The following is a 19,669-nucleotide window of genomic DNA, read 5'->3' on the forward strand; positions in this document are numbered from 1 at the left end:
GTCAAGGTCTTTTTTAAAATTACTGGATTAAGTTATTAAACTAGCTAATAACACTTACACTCAGGGAGACAACCGGCCCTTGCTCGAATCGCACGCAATTGATATCGTAAGCTTATCACTTTCATATTAATTTTATATTCATCCAATCCCTGTCACACATGCATGAACTAAAATGCTGAACAGACATCGGAAGAAGATTAAAAAAACAATACTAAGTATTATGCTCATTTGTTGCTAATACGCATATCAACCCGTTTCATTCTGTTGTTCTTTTAGTTATACTCAAACTTTAAACGAGTAGTGGATATGGTCTTTTGAGTTCCCGCATTACGATCATACCCATGTAATAGAGCCTTTCTCTTAAAAAAACTGTGACCCACGAACTGCTTTGCAATTTGCCACACAGTGTTACAACCCCTATGTTACCATTTCACAACCCTCACCACCTCTCCCACCTAATTTGAGACTGATATTTCTGCAAAACGTCGGCTTCAGTATCTGCTACACACCGATATAAACTGATGTAAATTTGAAAAAAGGTGAGCCGACGTTTTTCAAATTTACCCAAATGAAATCCATTTTAATCCTCTCCAGTTTTGTCCATCCATGTCCATTCTTGGCTTTCCTGTGTTTTGTTTGAGATCTTCTATAGTTTTAAGCCGTTTTTGTGATATTTTAGTTAATTCTCTGACCATTTATCAGTGCTGAAATTGCCTAAAATTGCGTGACCCAGCCCAAGTTATGAGAAATAATGAACGAGAAAATTTTATATGCCCAAATGCCCATAAAAATTAAAGACATTATACGTTTTGTTTAAGACGTAGTCATCATTCTGGTGTTCATAAGACACTTTATTTAGTTCTTTTATAAACAAGGCAATCAGTCCTTAAAAGTCAATAAACTCAGTTTAGACAATTTATGCATCCATGAAGTCTTCTTGACATCTGCTATTATTTGAAGGGTTAATCCCGCCGTTCTAATTTCAGTAACATATCAGTTTTGTGGAAAAAGGTTTGTGCGAATTCACTCACCTAATTAGGTATATGGTGTTAAAAGCATGTCACTTCATCTTTGCCATACATTTTCACTGATTTTCAAATTGTTGAGATAAAAGTTACGGAAATTAGCGACAAACGAATTCGGAAGGATATAAAAGATGCATAAAAACTGAGAGTTGGAGATTACCCGTCAACTCCGTACTCTAGTTACTTGATACTGTGAGGTGCAACTTAACATTGAGACATATTGCAATCACGTCGGGCTTTCATTGAAAAAGGTTTACCAGATATTGACCAATTTCCTTGCTGCCTCTAATCGTTCTTGGAAATGCTTGCTGTGAACAAAGCGAAAAATGAAAGAGCCGTTGACGCTCTAGTGCTAAAATCTTTGGCGGCAAAATTTGCATTAATTAGGTTTCCACTGCTAACTTTTGATAGCCTTCATATAGATATCTACAGCAGGATATGCAGTGCATAGATAAGGCTACACTTAGGATAACGAGAGGTAAAGGTGCGTTTTGAACATTGCACGTGTTGTTGCGCATAGAAACAGAAGAAAATACTTCTCGGTTTAAACAATGGAATATTTTGATGAGCTGTATATTCCATACCTCTCGTAATTCTAAGCTGTATAGCTGTGTCTATACACTGCATATCCTGTTTTAGATATATCTGTAAAGGATATCAAAAGTTAGCAGTGGATACCTAATTAAGGCAAATTTTGGCGCCAAAGTCGTTCGCCCTAGAGCGCTGACCGACAGCTCTTTCAATTATTAGCTATTTTTGTTTTGCTCGCAACAAGTATTTCTAAGAACGAGCTAGAGGCAGCAAGAAAATTGGTAAATATCTGGACAACCGTTTTCAGTGAAAGCCCGAATGCAACGTGTCAATGTCAAGTAGTGACTTGCAACAGGGAATAAACTACAGTAGTTTTCTCCTACTTATCTCAGTTTGTGCTTCGATTACTACGATTATCACTCGAGTAAGGCACGACGGACGTTTGGTGACTAAGTTTTGGCCTTAAAATAACGGTGTTGTCATGGGCAACTTACCTCGTTTCCATTGGTAACAATATCAACAGCCGTGCGTCGCCTGACCTGTCGCGTCGCCTCAAATTTCGCGCGCTTTGCAGCAAACGACTTCAAAGGCCGACAAGTTGTCAATGGAAACGGAGCCAGTCGCCCGTGACAACAACACGAAACCTGGTGACCAAAGTTTAGCCTCTCTTTACTCAACTAATAATCGTAGTAGCCATTCGAATTTGTTTGTCGCTAATGGTTTGTGCACGCGGTTTGTGCATGGCAGATATTGAAGCAAATTTTGAAATGTTGGTCTCTCTCGAGTATATCAAATTGGGAAGGAGTAACATAAGGGTTGTAACACTGTGGGACAAATTCTAAAAGAGTTGGTGGGTCACAATTTTCTTTAGGAAAAGGACCCTTAACAAGGGTGTGATCATAATGCGAGAACTCGCAAGGCTTACTCATTTAAAGTTTGAGTTCACCTTGTCTGCGAAAAAAGAAATTAAAAATTTTACATTCTATGTACAACAATGGCACGGGTCGATACGTGTATTAGCAAGAAATGAGCGTAATACTTTGTATTGTTTTGTAACTCTTCTTTTGATGTCTATATTGATCGTTTTACTTTATAACATGTGACAGGGAATGGATAAATATGAAATGAATATAAAAGTGGTAAACTTATTATATCTATTTAGTGAAATTCGTACAAGGGCGTTGTTTCCCTGTTTGCAAGTGTCAGCTAGTTACTAACTTAATTAATCCAAGATTTTTAAAATGAAGACTTTGATTGCAATGAAGGCTTTTACTGTTCTATTTGTACATTAAGAGTCATAAAAACACAACACTTTACTATGGAGTAAAACACAGTTAAAAAAGGTTTAAATTTCGTTTATAGCGATTTTTACAGTTGTCAGTTAAAAATGTGCTAAACTATAATAAGAAAGTCGAGCGTGACTTAAGCGTTTCTATAACAACGTACAGCTCGTCCGAGGTAATGGGTGCGTCTCAATATATCACGCATTTCTGTGCCTGAAAGAAAGAAGTCAAGAGCGAGAAAAACGTCATTAAAATGACTGCTTAAGTCTTTACGACTTATAACTGTTAAACTCATCAAAATCATCAAAATCCAGTCAAATGAAAGTTTTATTTCTTTCAGCCATGTCTGCAAGTGAACTAGCTAGGTGTGGCTAAGCGCATTGACCACCATAAAACAACAACATCTAAACTTTTTTTTGCACACTTTTCCGAATGAGAGATTTCTTGTAGGAAATGAAGTTAACTTTTACGGATCCCAGTCATCCTGAGACAAACCAAAGGAATCATATCTGGCCAATCACAACATTCAAAATTCAGCAGGAATCAGCTCATTTTGCAAATGTTTTGTTGCTGATTGGCAGAGAGCCACGTATTTGTTTTCATCAGGGTTTATATAGGTTGCACGCGAGTATTTTAAACCAATGACAGAACTCATGAATGAAGTACAAAACAAAAGCAAACACACATTTAGTTTCGACCACCAGTACATGCAGCTCAAGTCTGAAAGCTAAACGTTTGTATATTAAGTATACCTTGTATTCTAACGTAGACTCTGGCAGTTAGATCTGTTACACGAACCAATGTCTGCGCATCCCATTCCACGACAGTATGTTATCTGATAACAAAAGCACTCATTGGCCACCATTTGAGCACAGCCTTCACAGATACCCCCTGACATGGCAAGCACAAAAAATAAGCATCGGGGTGAACATTGTAACTCTCTGAAAGCTCACATTGAAACAGCCACGTACGAAAAAAGATATTATATTATATAATGATAGACACTTAATAAAAGGTATCCCTGTTTATAAGATATTTAAGATAGTAGGCTCGCTCTAATTGGTCTATAGGCGTTTAGATGAGAGTATGTAGACACGGTTTTTGAGAAATGTTTTATAAAAACACTGAAGGACCTTTTCTGCGTTTACAGAGCGTCGTCTAAACACTCTGAGGGTTGGGAGAATTCTCGAAAGTTATCTAAACCCTCCACTGCGTCTAGGGTTTGTATAACTAGTTGTCTCGAATTCTTCCAACTTTCCTCGTGTTTAGATGAGGCTGCGTAAACATGGAAAAAGTCTTTTATTCCTTTTGTTTCGCCAAAAATTAAGAGTACCTTTTATCTTGAGGAGCAATGCTGGCTCGATGGGGTTTTATCAGGTCTGTCAGGGATAACTATTACTCTACTACAACGTTCTATCACGAATGCTGTTCTCTTATTGGTTACGGTATATAAATATGTCAAATTATTCTCGCATTTTCATTGATTCCAGTGTATGATCGATTGGAGGGTAGACGTTTTCTGAAGGCTGGCACGTGCGAAAAAAGAGATTATATTATTTGTTTTAAAATAGACAACGATGGGAGAGCCCATAAGCATCTTGGATTTTCAACAGAATTTCTCAACATGCTTCACCATTGACATTTCTCCTTTAACACTACAAACAGACAATCAGGATAAAACAAAATTATCTAGGCGGCTTAACTTCATTGTATATCTGATCACAATTATTTTCATAGCAATTCGGCTTGGTCCAAAAAAAAAAATAATGCAAAAAAATAACTCGATCAATCCCAACACGGACCTCTCGCTCATTCAATAACATTGATATATACTGACCTTCTTCAAATCTTTTAAATAAAGAACCACGCAACTCCCTTGCCCTTCCCTGTTGAGTATCTAGTGTCAAGATTAAAAAAAAATGTCAACGTAGACATTTTGTAACATCAAGATCATTTTTAGGTTGAATACTAACCTACTGTAAGTTACCGACCGAGTTTTTTTTATGGAGTCTACGCGGAAGCTTTTTGAGGGAAACATTCGGACAAAGAACATCAGAAATCAAGCTGACATGAGCTATGGCGCTAGTAAGCTGAAAGTTTACGATCAGGCATTGCTTTGATCAAGTGTTGTTTGGTATTCTAAAACTCACTACACGCTTCCCGCGAACTACTAACCGCTAGGGGTCACGTGACCAGAGCCAGACGTCACGTTTGAGGTTTCGACTTGCTTTTTGAACGTCAAGGGGCAGGTTTTCACGGAAGTCTTTTACTTCAAATAATCCGTAACTGAGGTACCAAGATCCTGTTTTGTGGGTGTGCCTTGAAATGTTTTTCCACAAGAGGTACCAATTCTAAAACAACCATGAACTGACACTTCATTAGCGATAAAGAAGATTGCATCGAATACCTTCTACTTGTAAAATTGTTTGTAAAATGTCTTTTGTCATACTTTTTTGGAATCAATACCTTAAAAGGTACCGCAAAAGCTCTCGCTGTGGAACTTGTCAGGCCAAACAGCTTAAGAATTACCAAAACCACTTTTTTAACCCCTGAAAGGGACGACGAGCGCCCCCGTCCTTTTTAAATTGGAGTCATCCGCGGGGCATCTAACCTAAAACCGGAGTTAGACGTTTGCAGAAAACTTAATTAAGTAGCAGTAATAAATTAAGTAGTGCCAATTATTTTGAATGGTATTAAGCAGCTTTTGAAAACGGAAAAGAACAGATAATTTGTTTGGAGCTAAGAGATTATCAAGGTAATCTCTTGTTGGAACGTATTATTTAAAATACTCCGTACAATTGGCTGTAAGAATATTTCTGGTGAGGTGAGCCAACAATGGGCAAATAGAATTTGCGCGCGGAATTCTGGTGTCAAAACTTCTCAGAAGAGTCAGTAGCAAATTCTAAGCTCGGAATTTGGTATCCAGAGGAATTAAATGTCACAAATGATCAGCGATCACAAGAGAGAGAGAGAGTCGCTAAGTGTATAGCAAGTTAACGCCAGCACAGCTCTCTAATTCTGACGTAAAACGATTCAAGATTAATTATCAAAGATTTGGCGCCCTTTTAAACACATTTCGATGCACTATTGGGTTACACTTATTCTCAAAAGGTTAACAAAAAAAATCGTGAAGGAACAACGAGTCCATAAGAACGGGTCTGTTTCGCAAATGTCCGGGCTAACCTAAAATTTACACAAGCTTATTCAATGGTCAAAAATTCATCTATATACACATAACTGAAAAGCGCGCAAATCTGCAAGTGCCTACTTGACAGTCACGTTTACTGACTTAGGGAACTTTTCCCCTAGCCTTAAAAAATGCAATATTGGAAAATACTCTTATTTTGAACATTAGAACAGAATGAAAATCGCCAAATGATCTTGACATTTGATCAAATACCTATCAGAAATAATCGTACACCAGGTATAGATTACATTAGCTAATTATGAAGACACAACTGAAAAGCGCGCAAATCTGCTAACTACAAAGTTACTTTAACTGACTAAAGAACTTATAAACTAGCCTTAAAAAGCGATATAGTGGAAATATATTTCTATTTTGATCATGAGAACTAGAATGAAAATCGATGAAGTTTTTCTTTCCAAATGATCTTGACGTTTGATCAAATACCTGTCCGAAATGATCGCACACAAGGCTTACATGTCTTTCTCGCACCAATTAATAAAAGCTGATTCAAAAGAGTGTTCTCACCCTCCACTCGACGTTGAAATGGAAATTGCGCTGCTGAACAGACTACAACAAGAAGAACTAGCAAAATTACACAGGTATTCTTCATCTTCGTTAGCTTTACAAACAGTTGATTTCAGGACTTGAACAAGCAGCCAAGCTGAGATGTTTTGTTCACGGATTTATCTTTCAACTGAACGCGCTTTCTATTGAGTCTCTAACTAATACGATTATTTCGTACAATAGAACAATACATTATAGAATATTAATAAAAACTGGCTCACTGGATAATGCAATTCAAGAGCTTTCATTGGCTTAGCCATCATGGTATCTGAGCCATTACGGCCATACTCTTCATATCTGGAAGCGTATGTACGCGTAATTTTTGTTGGCGTTTTTACTTTCATTTTGGTTTGGTTTGCTATATTTTGGAAACAAACAATTATTCCACGCGCTTGTTGGATATCAGATGATTATAGCCAATCTCGGTGCTGCGCAATCGTTGGCTATCTACCATCTCATATCCAACGCGCGCTCGTGGAATAAGTGTTAATTACAGAATATTTGCGCGCGAATTATAGACCGTAATGAAAGGCGCCAAATTTCGACCTCCTGTTTTTCTTGACCTGCTTAATTTTACCGCAGATCGCACACTGCATACAAAGAAGACATTTTTGATTGATAACTTTGTTTAGCCAGACCTGTTTTCTTTGAAAATAAAACTGTGGAACGCCCCTTGTTTTCAGTTGACTTACTCCATGCAAAGCTTTAGTTTATCGGCAATGTGACACACAAGATTAATTTGTATACTTAAGGCCAAAGTTAAGATAAAAGAATTTACCGAAGTCGAAATATGGGAGTGTATGATTTTTGTTTACATTGAATTTGTATATTTGAGTGTGTGTTTGTCTTCTAAGCTAGGCTACATTGCGAAGGTTAATTACTTCAGCCTTGATAAGTGCTTCACTCAATACGATAAAGTGCCATAAGGTGCTAAAAATTAATTGCTTGGCTTAATTAGCACAACAGCGGTATAATTTTAAAACGCTAACTAATTAAGTGTGCTACAGCTAAGTGTTTCACAGGCTAAAAAATTCCGGACATTGAAGCAGACAGCAAGAATTTGCGCAAGTCCACAAAGTATTAAATTTTTCTATCCGCCAGGTCCAATAATTATCCTCAAAACTTGCTTTTATGTCCATTACTTTACATTTAACTGATTATCGCCTTTTTGATAAGTATATTTTGTTTAAATATGATTTTTGAAGACCAGAAGGTTCAATACAAGATGGCGGGTTGAGGCAGAGTCTTGGCCAGTTGGACACTAAATCCGTTTTTTGCGGAAGGCTTGTGTGACTTTATTAGATATATTACTAGCCCCTTGAGCTGACAGGTAAATCAAATTCTGCGCTGTGATTGGTTACCAAAGCGGGCAAGATGGCACTGCAGTGGAAGCTCTCTTAACGGACACTCTCGTAAGCGGACAGCACTACTAACGACCGCCTTCACAAAATCCAGTTTGAATTCCCATACAGACTCTGCATTTACTCATTCCCGTAAGCGGCCGTGGACAATTGGTGGGCTTACGATCTAGACCTTTGCTTTTAAGCTCCCGTAAGCTGACACTTGAAAGGAATCGAGCCTGACTTTTGAAAGATACTCATAAACATTTGTAAGCTGTATCATTGCTTTTTGTTAAAGTGAAACTGGTAATGCTAATGTCACTGCTGGCTGCAATTCTGATTTGTTCTTTAATCACTAAGGGCCAATCATAGTACTGCAGTATACAGTACTGTGTACATGCGGTGATAGCCATTATCGCGGCACTGTACAAGGCAATAAAACAGAACAAAAATAATAAAAGAATTTGGTGGTATTTTTGAAATTCCCGATATAACGGTTTATTGTTAGCTGTTCGAGCTCCCTTAGGCGGCTATTTTTCCCTTACAAATCCGAGTGGCCGCTTACAAGAACTCTCCTAGTAAGCGGCCAGTGCCTTGATGTCCGCTTACAAGGGCTTCCACTGTATCTTGACCGCTCTGGATTACACTCTGTGCTCTTTATCCCATATGACAATAAATCCTTTATTAACCAAGCTTGTTCGGTCAATAATAGCTTCGTTCTTTTTTTTTGGTTTTAGTTTGAAAACAGCAGACAACTAATTGTTTTAGCCGCTAAGCGCGTCACTAACTTCTAAGTACTTTGTTACCGACTAATTAAATGAATTCTTCAAATACTTCTCATATCAGCCTACGGTAGCTATTGCTCCAGTGCCGGTTTAAACAACAGAGAATTTTGATATATTGTATGTTCCAATGCACTGGACCAATAACTACATAAGCTGAAATGGGTGATATAGGAAGTATTTTAAGAATTCATTTAGCAACAAAGTACTTTAGTTAGTGACCCACTTAGTGATTAAAGCAATTGCTTGTCGGTTTTTTTTTTCAAACTGACCGCGGGTTGACAGTGACCCAGAATAGATGTGAATATAGATAACCAAAAGAACTTGAAGTTCGAACAGACGATTAACCATTGGTCTCATGAAATTAAAAATCGTTTTCCCAAAACAAAGGAACAACAAAGTCTTCAAGTGGAAAACTGTTAGGCGTGCGCTGATGGCTGACAACCGTAAACTTTGAATTCAATTCTGCGAATAGATAAGAATACATATGGGTTACTGACCAAGCTTGTTCGGTCAAGAGAGCTGGATATTGGCCTCGGGTAGCCAATCACAGCGCAGGATTTGGTTCATCTTGCCAGCTTACCGAGCTAGCATATAAAGAGACATAACTTAGCCTTTCCCAAAAGAAAGATTTGGCGCCAAATATGTCCAAGACTCGCCTCGCCTTGACTCGACTGCAACTCGCCATCTTGTTATGAACCTTCAGGTCTACAAGAACCATATTTGTACAAAATACAGTATATCAATAAGGTGATAATCGGTTTAAAATAAAGAAACGGACAGAAAAACAATTTTTGAAGATAATCGATGGACCTGTTATACCGAAGCAAATTACTGAATAATTTGTGGTCTTGTCTGCTTCAATGTCCGAAATTTTTTAGTCTGGGAATGTGAGGCACCGGGCATGAGCCTGGGGAGCGCTTAGTTGAATGATACTTAATTAGTTGGCGTTTATCATTCCGTTATTGCACTAATTAAGCCGAGCATTTAGTATTTAGCACCAAATGGCTCTTTATAGTAATTAAGTGAAACGCTTATTGTGATTGACTTTGGCCTAAGGTACATTAATCTTGCCTGTCGCATTAACGACTAATGAAAAATTTGCACGGAGAAAGTCAGCTGAAAACAAGGGGTGTTCTACAGTTTTCTTTTCGAAGAAAACAGCATCGGCTTAGCAGAGTTGTCAATCAGAAAAGGTTTATTCGTATGCAAATTAATGCACACCAGGTCAAGCAAAACAGGAGGTCAAAATTTGGTGCTCTTACAATATGGTCTCTATTTCGTGCGCTCATACACCTAGGGAACATGGCATTAACAAAATATCTCTCTGCCTCCTAGGCCAAATCATTTTATTTTCAAGCTATGGTAACTGCATGAGAACATACTTATTAACTGAACTAAAGAAAGCATATGTAGTAATTCACAAGTGAAGTCAATTGGGAAAAAGCGCACTGTAAATAAGTAAATAAATGAGTTCGGATTAGTTGCATTGTTGGGTGGAAATAACTGCAACATAATCGTTATGGCTGTAAAGCAAAGAATTGTAAAGAATGCAGCGGTATTTTTAATTTTTCATGCATTAAATCAAGGATTCATTTGCGCGTCAGAACAAATATCCGTGTAGTATACTTTTGTACCCTGCAGAAATATCTGTAGACTATAACAGCTGTGTCCGGTCTTGTGTGTTAATTACTGGTATGTAATAAGCGTCTAAGAGGGTCTAAATGACAGCTGTCATTTTAAATTTCAAACCATTTGACTGTTAAACGTTTAGACGTTTGTTAGTGTTACGTAAGGATCTTGGGGTTAAGGACCTCTTAGTTATATGGTGAGGGATCATTTTTTAGTTGCTGGGTAGCTCGAACATCCTTTAGTACCAGTTTAACTTAGTAAAGCAGTTATGTTTTGAGCACCTATCCCAATTTATAAGAATTAAGTCAAGCCTCAGGGAGATTAAAGCAATTAATTTTTGGTTTAGACGAGGTATTCAATCCAAAACACATCATTCGTATGCATTGTACGCTTTCTAGAAGGCATGCTAAATATTGATTTAAATTTGTTTGAGGTACTTAACGATAAATGGTAAAAAATGTTGTTCTGCCGATAAGTTATTCCCAGTGAAACCAAGCCTGTGAGATAATTATGCCGGTCATTACTTCGCGCCGAAACGATGTTTTTGGAATATGGTATCAAAAAAAGTGTCAATGTCATATATTACTGTTGGAGAAATATTTTCAGCTCAATTTGAACGGAATAGGAAGGACATTTGGGGCCTACTGCGACAAGGCAACATAATGGAACAAACAATAGTTGCAGTCTACACACAGAAATGGCGGGATTTTCAGAATAATTTGGTTATAATTACTAGGGTAAAACAAAGAGTACTGTTCCACTCTCAGCATATATAAGCGACAACACTAGTATGAAGCTTCAGTTAGTACATCGACTGTTGCAAGAAGCATCGACCTCAGCTTGTCAGCTAATACCACTGAAGATTCAAGCAAATATCAACGCATCCCAAAGTCTACCAAGATGAAGCAAGCCTCCATCGCTTTGTTGTTTCTCTTTGTTGCTCTTTGCTCGGCCACGAGATTGCAGCGGCGAGGTGGGGCAGTTCTTTTTTAATTTAAACTAGTTTTCATTTGTTAAGCAGCACTTAAGAGTGCCGTCCACTGAGAATGACGTAGAGCGGTCGTATAGTGGTTTTGATTAACTCTTAGATAAAATGGAGAAAGATATTTATAGTTCGAGCGATCATCTGTAATTCTGTAGAAAAACTAGATGTGTTTAATTTTTTAAACTTAACAATTGAATCAAGTTAAGGCGATTGATAAAATTATTTTCTCGTTGTAATTAGTAATTGCTAATTCTTATTGGGTCAGATTTTGCGCGCGCTTTTGTAGTTTGGTTAAAACGACCTACAGATTCAAACGTTTTGCTAATATTTCAAGACAGTCTAAAAAATCCCGGGTCTTTTCTCTTCAATTCTTTGTCTCTAATTCTTTTTGGGATTTTCCAGGGTTAACTTAAGTCACGACTTCCCGATTGATAAATAGCCCGCCAAATCATAACTGAAGAATGCGAATAGTAATATTTTGAATTTGAGAAAGCTAAGAATGAGAAAAACACCAAAGATATAATAATAAACCATAAAGGATCAAGGATAGTCAAGCATGGAAATGATTGTCCCGGATTACAAACGACGAACTTAAAAAATTGAGGCTTAGCTTTTCAAGATGCACAAACCGCGAAGTAGCTCCTTAGAACTTTTTCTCTGGATTCAAATTACATGAAGTGGTAGTTGTTTCGGGCCTTGGTTTCCTAAACTATCACTCCACAGAAATTTCCAACTCAGGATCTAATTTTCGGTAGATAGCTTTTGTTCACTTTTCGACTTATCCGGGATCTCCCCCGTGTTGGCCAAATAACTAAGATATGTTCTAAACTGTGTACCATATTGTGTACCACCCTCCCTTCCCCTGGTCAGATCGTCAAGCGAATCTTCACCGGGGAGGAGAGAGGACTGAAGGCAGGAAAGTGACTGAAGGAAACTGTATGCTCCTCCAGATGAACACACACAAAAAACTAACTTTCCATTTGGATAGAGATTGCATTATCCTTCGACAATCTTTCACCTGCACTGACGTGCACTTTTCAGTTTTCTCATTAACCTGCATTTTTCAGTTTTCTCATAAGCGTGTATCCCTAACACCTTTATTCTGGGTTCGTTCTGCAGATGACTGTGCAGACTGTCGTGGTTTTCCGCCTGATTGCAGTTGTGAGGACTATCAAATTTGCAAGAGCCAGGGTTGTGACACTGGAGAATGCCAACCTGATTGCCCAGGTAGACAAATGCTTTATGACTTTTCTAACCCATTCTCCCTACTGTTCAAATGATATTTTATGCCCAGTTTTTTTTTTTTTCATTTTCATTACACTGCCGATGATTACAAAATTTTGTTATATTAAATGTGACTTATTAATCGTAAAATATTCTTAAAGATAAAATTGAAAATTTGAAATTAAGGCCCTGGGTGCTTCTTAAATAGGAGAATATGATGTTTTAATATTCGATAATTTAAGTGGAAGAAAGAATCAGCTTGTAAACTTGCATTTGTTACGTACTTTGTTGCTTGTTGATCTCGGAATCTTAACAGATATCTCCCTCGTCATCTTTATTTTCAGGAAAAAGAAGGAAGACGATGCTTGGGGAACTGTTGAAGAGAAAACGTAAGTTAAAATCATGTTCTCAAACCAAATCCGCGGTCGTCACCTCAAGGCTAAAGTAAATGTTATCCGGAGGTATAGGGAGCAAAAATAATCAACCGCGCTGCTCTGAATTCTTACTAACAATAATCTCTCGTTGATTTTACCCTTGATGGAGACTGCATTTCTAATCGATAGCTAAGACAGGAAGGGGATTTTAACATTTGCTCACCATGTGTATGACTTTCATCCGGTTTGTTTTTGGCAGTGAGATGAGATGTCCGCCGGGAAGGGTGGGGGGGGGGGGGGGGGGCGTGGAGGGGGCACGTTGTATATGCAAAACCTTTGTCAGGGTTGAAAGAGTTACTGAACTCTAGGTTAGTCTATTCTGGGAAGGGAAAGGTCTGAAGGCAACCATATGCTCCTGCAGAGGACAACAGATCTCATTAGAGAATGGATTGCAACATCCCCCGGCAGTCTAGTTCGCCTGTATGACTGTGTTTTCGTTTCCGTTAATGTATCCTGACGCCTTTCTGTGTTCTTGTCACAGCTAATGACTGTGCAGATTGTTATGGTTTTCCACCTGATTGCAGCTGTGAGGATTATCTATTTTGCAAGAGCCAGGGTTGTGACACTGGAGAGTGCCAACCTGATTGCTCAGGTACGTACTTTGAAACAAATACTTTATTACAAGTTAAACCAATGCAAGTTCTGCCGACGGTTTCAATTGAAATTTCCTGGTTAATTTTCTTATATTTTACTGATGATTTTCACACGATTTAGTTGCTTGCTTGATTCCTAAATGTTTTGACATATTGGAGAGTACAATGCAAAGTTGCATAGCTGCATGATTGTTTGAACAGTTTTGCATTCTATTTCACTCGAGACTTTTAAGTATAGTAAATGGCGAATTTGAAATAAACGCGTTAATTTGACGCTTACTCCAGGAGGAGGAAATTGATGCAAAAAATTTCAACCTTCATAGTTAATGATTTTAAACACACACTTTTTATATACTTCAACGTTTTTGTATCTCAGATAAAAGAAGGAGAATGATGGCTGGACAGTTGTTGAAGAGAAAACGTAAGTTCAATATATTTTTAAATAAGCAATCCAGATTAAAACATAATTCACGAAATTCACTCAATCGTTAGGCGGGAGGGGCCATGCTGCCTTCTGGGATCTCTTCAAATTAAGTGTGGGACCAAAACGTTATTGCATGCTTAAAGGAGCTCAGTCACAGTATTTTGAGTTATCTAGGCCATTTACAAAGTTATCTTTAAATTTAAGGAAACCTGAAAATAATAATTTACTAAAATAGAAAGCACCAAAGAGATAATAATAAACCATAAAGGAACAAGGATGGTTATGGATGACGAAGAGTAACATGGATTGCAAACGACGAACTTGAAAAATATAGGCTAAACTTTTCAAGATGCGCGAACTGTAAAGTAGCTCCCTTAACATGGTGTTTACTGATGACCGTGACTTGTAAACTCACGTACACGAGTTCTGATTGGTTCACTCATTTATTGCTGATAGATCTGTGCCTTTCAGTGATTGCTTAGGGTTATTACTTAAGTTTTTGTCTTGTTACTCCTTTATACGAAACTCAATATAATTTTTTTTCTTTTCTGTGTGTGTTTTTTTCTTTTTTACAGCTGATGACTGTGCAGATTGTTATGGTTTTCCACCTGATTGCAGCTGTGAGGATTATCTATTTTGCAAGAGCCAGGGTTGTGACACTGGAGAATGCCAACCTGATTGTCCAGGTATATAGACGTTTTCTTCCCGGGGGGGGGGGGGGGACTCCCATATGAAAAGGTCGGAGATGCTCGTCGGAAAACTTGAATTAATCCCCTAAAGGAAACCAATCCGGGCGTGGTTGAACTTCATTTGACCCCTAAAAAATACCACTTAACGCGGAATAGGCTCGATTACAGGCGGCTGTTCAGGAAAGGAGCCCGCGCTAGCAGACTGGACTTGAGAGCCCAGCCGAAAATTGAGCCTAAAAACGGAAACAAGAGTGCCCTACTATCAGTTTTTTCTTCGAGTGCAACCTAAAAGATATTCTGACAGTTAAAAATAGTTGTGTTTCGCCATGAATACCCTGAGTGAGACCAGAATCCTCGACTTATACCCTTGTTGAGACGACGAGCATCCTCGACCTTTTCGTATGGGAGAATCCTCCCCAGGGTTTTCTGAGTCTGTGTTAAATCATTTTTGCTCACTGTTTTAGTCGTTACGTTTTCCTTTCTATTGTAACTAACCGATTCTTCCAAAGTGCTTCAAACCGAAAACACCATATTAGTCAATCACATGCGCATATATATTGAGTATCTTTCCCCAACAACTAATAGCTTAAGAGATCGTTGTCATACATTTATCTCGCTATTTCTTGTTGCTAACCAAGTCTTTCAGTATGCTTAAGTTATCCCTGAAATCATCCAATAGAACATCTACCGGCGCCACTAAGGTTTTAACCTTAAAATACTTAAAGGTATTACAAGAAGATATTTCTGGCCGTACCGGTCGAAGTCTAAGTTAAAACAAGTGAAAACATAGTAAAATCACGACTTAACTGTCCACGAAGCTGTCTACAAGAGACACTGTACCCAGTTTAATATAAACGTCCTGAATTAAAAATGGATCGAGATATCCTTGAGTTTTTTAGGTAATGCATTTTAATTTCTAGCAATTGCAGGATCGACTAAAACTGAGCAAATTCATAACTATAAATGTCAAGACAGAGCCTCGATGTCCTAAAATGGACGGAACAAAATATGTCAGTTCCATTAACAGTAACCAAGGATCACGTGTGAAATCACGGAACTTCAAAAAAGCTTTTTCCTAAAACACAAAAATGATCGAACGTAAAATACTGAAGCGTGCACGAATGGGAACTGACTATGTATCAGTCAAGTAGCTACAGAAATATTGTTTTCATTGTAAGTCCTACTTAAGCTAAGGTATATAATCAATTAACAGCGTTTTAACTTATAGTTTTGTTTGACATGTTTGATAATCATAGAAGTTTCAACAAGTTATGGCACTGAGAGCAGTCTTGAAAAGATCAAATTCCACAATTTCTTATTTTGTGCATAATGAACTGCAATTCTTCTTGTGACATATCTATTAGAATCCGACCTGTCTTTCCCAATTCGACTTGAATAATTCATATATAAATATCGTTGAATATTCTTGAACACTCTAACGCTCCATGCGTCTTGAATCCTCTTGGATTCTACGACGTCACGATTGTATATTATATCATCCTCTCTTGCCTAGAGCCTCTCATTTGACGTGCCAGGTCCCTCGCCGGTTTGAGAGCCTGTTGGAGGGCTAGTTAGCAGTGAGTGTGGTGGGTTTTCTTCAAACGTTTGGAGTTGGTGGAGGGAAAAATTTCCTATTCAAGTATAACTGAGCTCGATTACAGACAAAAAAAATGTGCTGAGGTGATCAGAGGGGGGAGAACTTTAAAGTAGGGCAAAGCTTCTCTGAAAATGGCGTCCCTCACTGTGATTGCTATGGAATGATATGACCCCACCCCAGGACTCTGGCAACTGACCGCTAAAAAGAGTGTGTCCCGCTCAATATAGGTTTAGCTATATATTTTACCGTTTGATAATATCCTCGGCTGATTCTAAACAGGTTTCTTTTTGTCGCTTTTCTTTTTCAGGTAAACGAAACATAATGATGTCTAGAGCTTGGTTCAAGAAAGAAGGCAAGTATCAATGTTAAATACGCGATACAGGTTAAAACAAAGGTAACAGTGCAGCTACTTGACACGACAATGCTATACAGATTGGCAGCGCGGACTTGGATCGAAATAACTCCCTAAATACAAGAAAAGGAACTAAAGAAAAGCCATACATTTATTTGCGCTTGACTGTCGTTCGAGAGAGCGGCACGTATACATGACAGATTTGACGCAATTATACGGATTACTTTATACAATGCCGTAGAAAATACAGCCAATCAGAATACAGGAAAGCCGTTGTATAAAGGCTCGTGTGCATACCGGGAAAATACAACTGAGTCGTGGGATATCCCATGGTATGTCACCCGAAAGCGTTGTATAACTAGCATATACACGATTGTAGTTGTATATGGATCATTGACCAAGCTTTGAGATTTTTTCCAGTCAAGATGGCTGTAGATATCACGGGCCAAGTTGATTTCAAGCCACTCAGAGAGCAAGCCATACAATAAAAGGCCATATTAGTTTAAATTATCGCTGAGGGTCTTCGAAACCTAAATCACAATAGAAAACTCCAGCTTATAATCTAAATGTTAAATTACTTGAATGGCAGATGCTGATCTGAATTCATCGAGAAACGCAAAGAAAAATTTTACTTTTTGACCGTTGATGCTTTTCACCTCAATGGCGGAAAATCCTTTATTTTTTATGTGTGTTTGTTCTATTTTTTTGTCTTTCTTTTCACAGGTGCACCACGTTGCTCCGACTGATGATACTTTACCTTGGTAAGCTATTATCTCGAGGGCTTAAGGATATTTTTGTGCTTGGAAAAAACCACAACAGCAACCAAACAAAATCAAAACCAAAACAACAACAACAACAAATTAACCTCAAACGTGTCATGAAATATAGAGACATCTTCCTTATCTGTACATTTGTTCAAGTCAAAATGGTCGAGCTCGTTTGCAAAATACTACATGTGCACATGTACCATCAGACAACCCGTATATACCGTAAGAGCTCCATTGACCCCCTCCCTCTGACTTTAGTTGTTGGAAACGCCCACGCTCTCCAGCCCCACGATGACGAAAACGATGGCGTCACGATAATCATGTGATTTCCCTGACTGAGGTTTCCTCAAACACGCATCCAAAATGACCAGTGATTTTTGCGTTTTTAAATTTCTCTGATCCTAACACGGCATTTTTGGCAGGGGCTACATCGCGATTTAAAATGATCTAATGATAACAACTGATGGGTTGTCTTATTGTGCAAAGAGATTAGCTGTTACCACCAAAATATTGTTCCCAGACTTTTCTCCTAAATTGAAATTCAAGATGGTACGCTCCGCTGAGTTGCCCATCAACTGAACCTTTTTTAAAATTAAAATTTTGAGCCACAAACTCGGTGACTCAGATTTAAGAAAATCGTTAAAATCCAAGATGACCAGTGATTTTTGCTTTTTTAAATTTCTCTGATCCTAACACGGCATTTTTGGCAGGGGCTACATCGCGATTTAAAATGATTTAATGATAACAACTGATGGGTTGTCTTATTGTGCAAAGAGATTAACTCCCGGCGTGATCAATCGATGACAATCGATCATCGGAAACCAATCGATCAATCGAATCTTTTTTAAAATTAAATTTGAGCCACAAACTCGGTGACTCAGATTTAAGAAAATTGTTACTTATAAGATACAAGTTGCTTTAAACCTTAACGGCATTTCTTCTTTTTTTCCTCTCAGCTGCTAAAGTACATCACCTTGGAGAGATGTCTTTTGTTCAAGTAATGCTCTTGCTACGTTCAACTTTCTCAGTTTAAGCTAAAGTTTATATTGCACAAGAGTGGTCATGCTAGATAAGCGAATATTTAACCTTTATATAGCCTTTTCAATTGCCTTTTTAAACTTAGTTTTCAACTTTTTTTCTCAGTAAGAAGATGTTAATGCAGAATTCCATGTAAAACCAGGTTTGCTGAATTAGAGCTCTCCTGTGAAAGTAATTGGGCTGAATATGTAAAATAGTGATAATTTGTAGCCTTAATTGATTAATGTAGATTCATAATTTTTTCAAGGAAGAATAAACGTTTTGCTTTGACCAGAAGTGTCAGAAGTTTGTCTCGTAATGTGTTTTTCATTTCATTTCAATGACAATTGAACTACAATTGTATAAACTATGTTATCGATCAGTCGTAGCCAGGTGAATTGTAGCTAACAAAAGGAATTCTTTGCCCTCTGTTTTTGTTCAATTTTTTTGGCGTTGACCTTGCACAAGTAGGTTTTGCTCAGTGTCCGAGCAATAACAATATATAACCTGGGAAAGTCAGATGGTAAGGTAATTCTTAGGGCGAAACGAAAGATTGTGCTCTTAAAAATTGGAGAGCTGTGTTCTTTATTTATATTTTCTTGATTTTATCCACCGATTGGTTTTCAATTTAATGTTTTATTGAGGGACAATGAAACTCACCTATATCAATACAAAGATTAGCCTGAATCACAGCCATCTATTCGATTTGTGCTAAAATTCATGCTATGCTGAGATAACAAAGGGCAAAGTTTTCCTGACAAGTGGCAAGACCATATCTTACTCTCTCTCCCCCCTGAAACAGACAAAGTTCTTCGAGGGTCTGAAACAGGGTTTGCAAATTCTGCTTCCCACCACCAATTTCGCCATCCCGCTTACTTCGGACGAGTCATCCCGATCCCCCACGTTCCGAAGTGTTATTAAACCGTGACAAGACGATGTGTTTCCCTGATGAGACACCGGGTTGTCGGTTTAATTTTGATGGTTTCTATAGAAAAATCGACAAGCCTGCGACTAGACTGCGAGCGGAAAAAGAGAAAAGAGACGCTCACAGTCTAGCCTGCGATAGAAGTCTGACTGCAAATTGAAAGAGTTGACAAAAGAGCCAAAATAGAAAAGTTGAGAGTTACCACATGTTGCCTATGTTGTTAACCTAATTTTGATTGTCTTACACCCCGTTTCCCGCACGAAAATAAACAATATTTCCGCACGTCCCGCCAACTTCCCGACTCCAGCCGACCCCTTG

At 38.1% G+C, this 19,669-nt stretch overlaps 1 protein-coding gene and 1 long non-coding RNA gene across 2 annotated transcripts; one reads left to right on the forward strand and one right to left on the reverse strand.

Moving 5' to 3' along the window:
• Positions 1–2,570: 2,570 nt before the first annotated feature.
• On the reverse strand, positions 2,571–6,721 carry LOC110045482 (uncharacterized). The gene is made up of 4 exons (XR_002296248.2): positions 6,552–6,721; positions 4,677–4,736; positions 3,592–3,730; positions 2,571–3,052 (listed from the first exon to the last, which is right to left on the reverse strand). It is a non-coding gene; the product is annotated as an uncharacterized LOC110045482 (long non-coding RNA).
• Positions 6,722–11,121: 4,400 nt separating this feature from the next.
• LOC110045478 (uncharacterized) lies at positions 11,122–18,723 on the forward strand. Its single transcript, XM_020751086.2, has 9 exons — positions 11,122–11,317; positions 12,449–12,556; positions 12,898–12,942; positions 13,469–13,579; positions 13,957–14,001; positions 14,580–14,690; positions 16,598–16,642; positions 17,366–17,403; positions 18,366–18,723. Exons 1-8 carry the CDS (start codon positions 11,245–11,247, stop codon positions 17,386–17,388), a joined length of 561 nt encoding a protein of 186 aa, XP_020606745.1. The 5' UTR covers positions 11,122–11,244; the 3' UTR covers positions 17,389–17,403; positions 18,366–18,723.
• Positions 18,724–19,669: the final 946 nt, after the last annotated feature.

The sequence above is a fragment of the Orbicella faveolata genome, unplaced genomic scaffold (genome assembly GCF_042242905.1).
Source record: "Orbicella faveolata isolate gen_17 unplaced genomic scaffold, um_ofav_v1 contig_4, whole genome shotgun sequence".
Lineage (NCBI taxonomy): Eukaryota > Metazoa > Cnidaria > Anthozoa > Scleractinia > Merulinidae > Orbicella > Orbicella faveolata.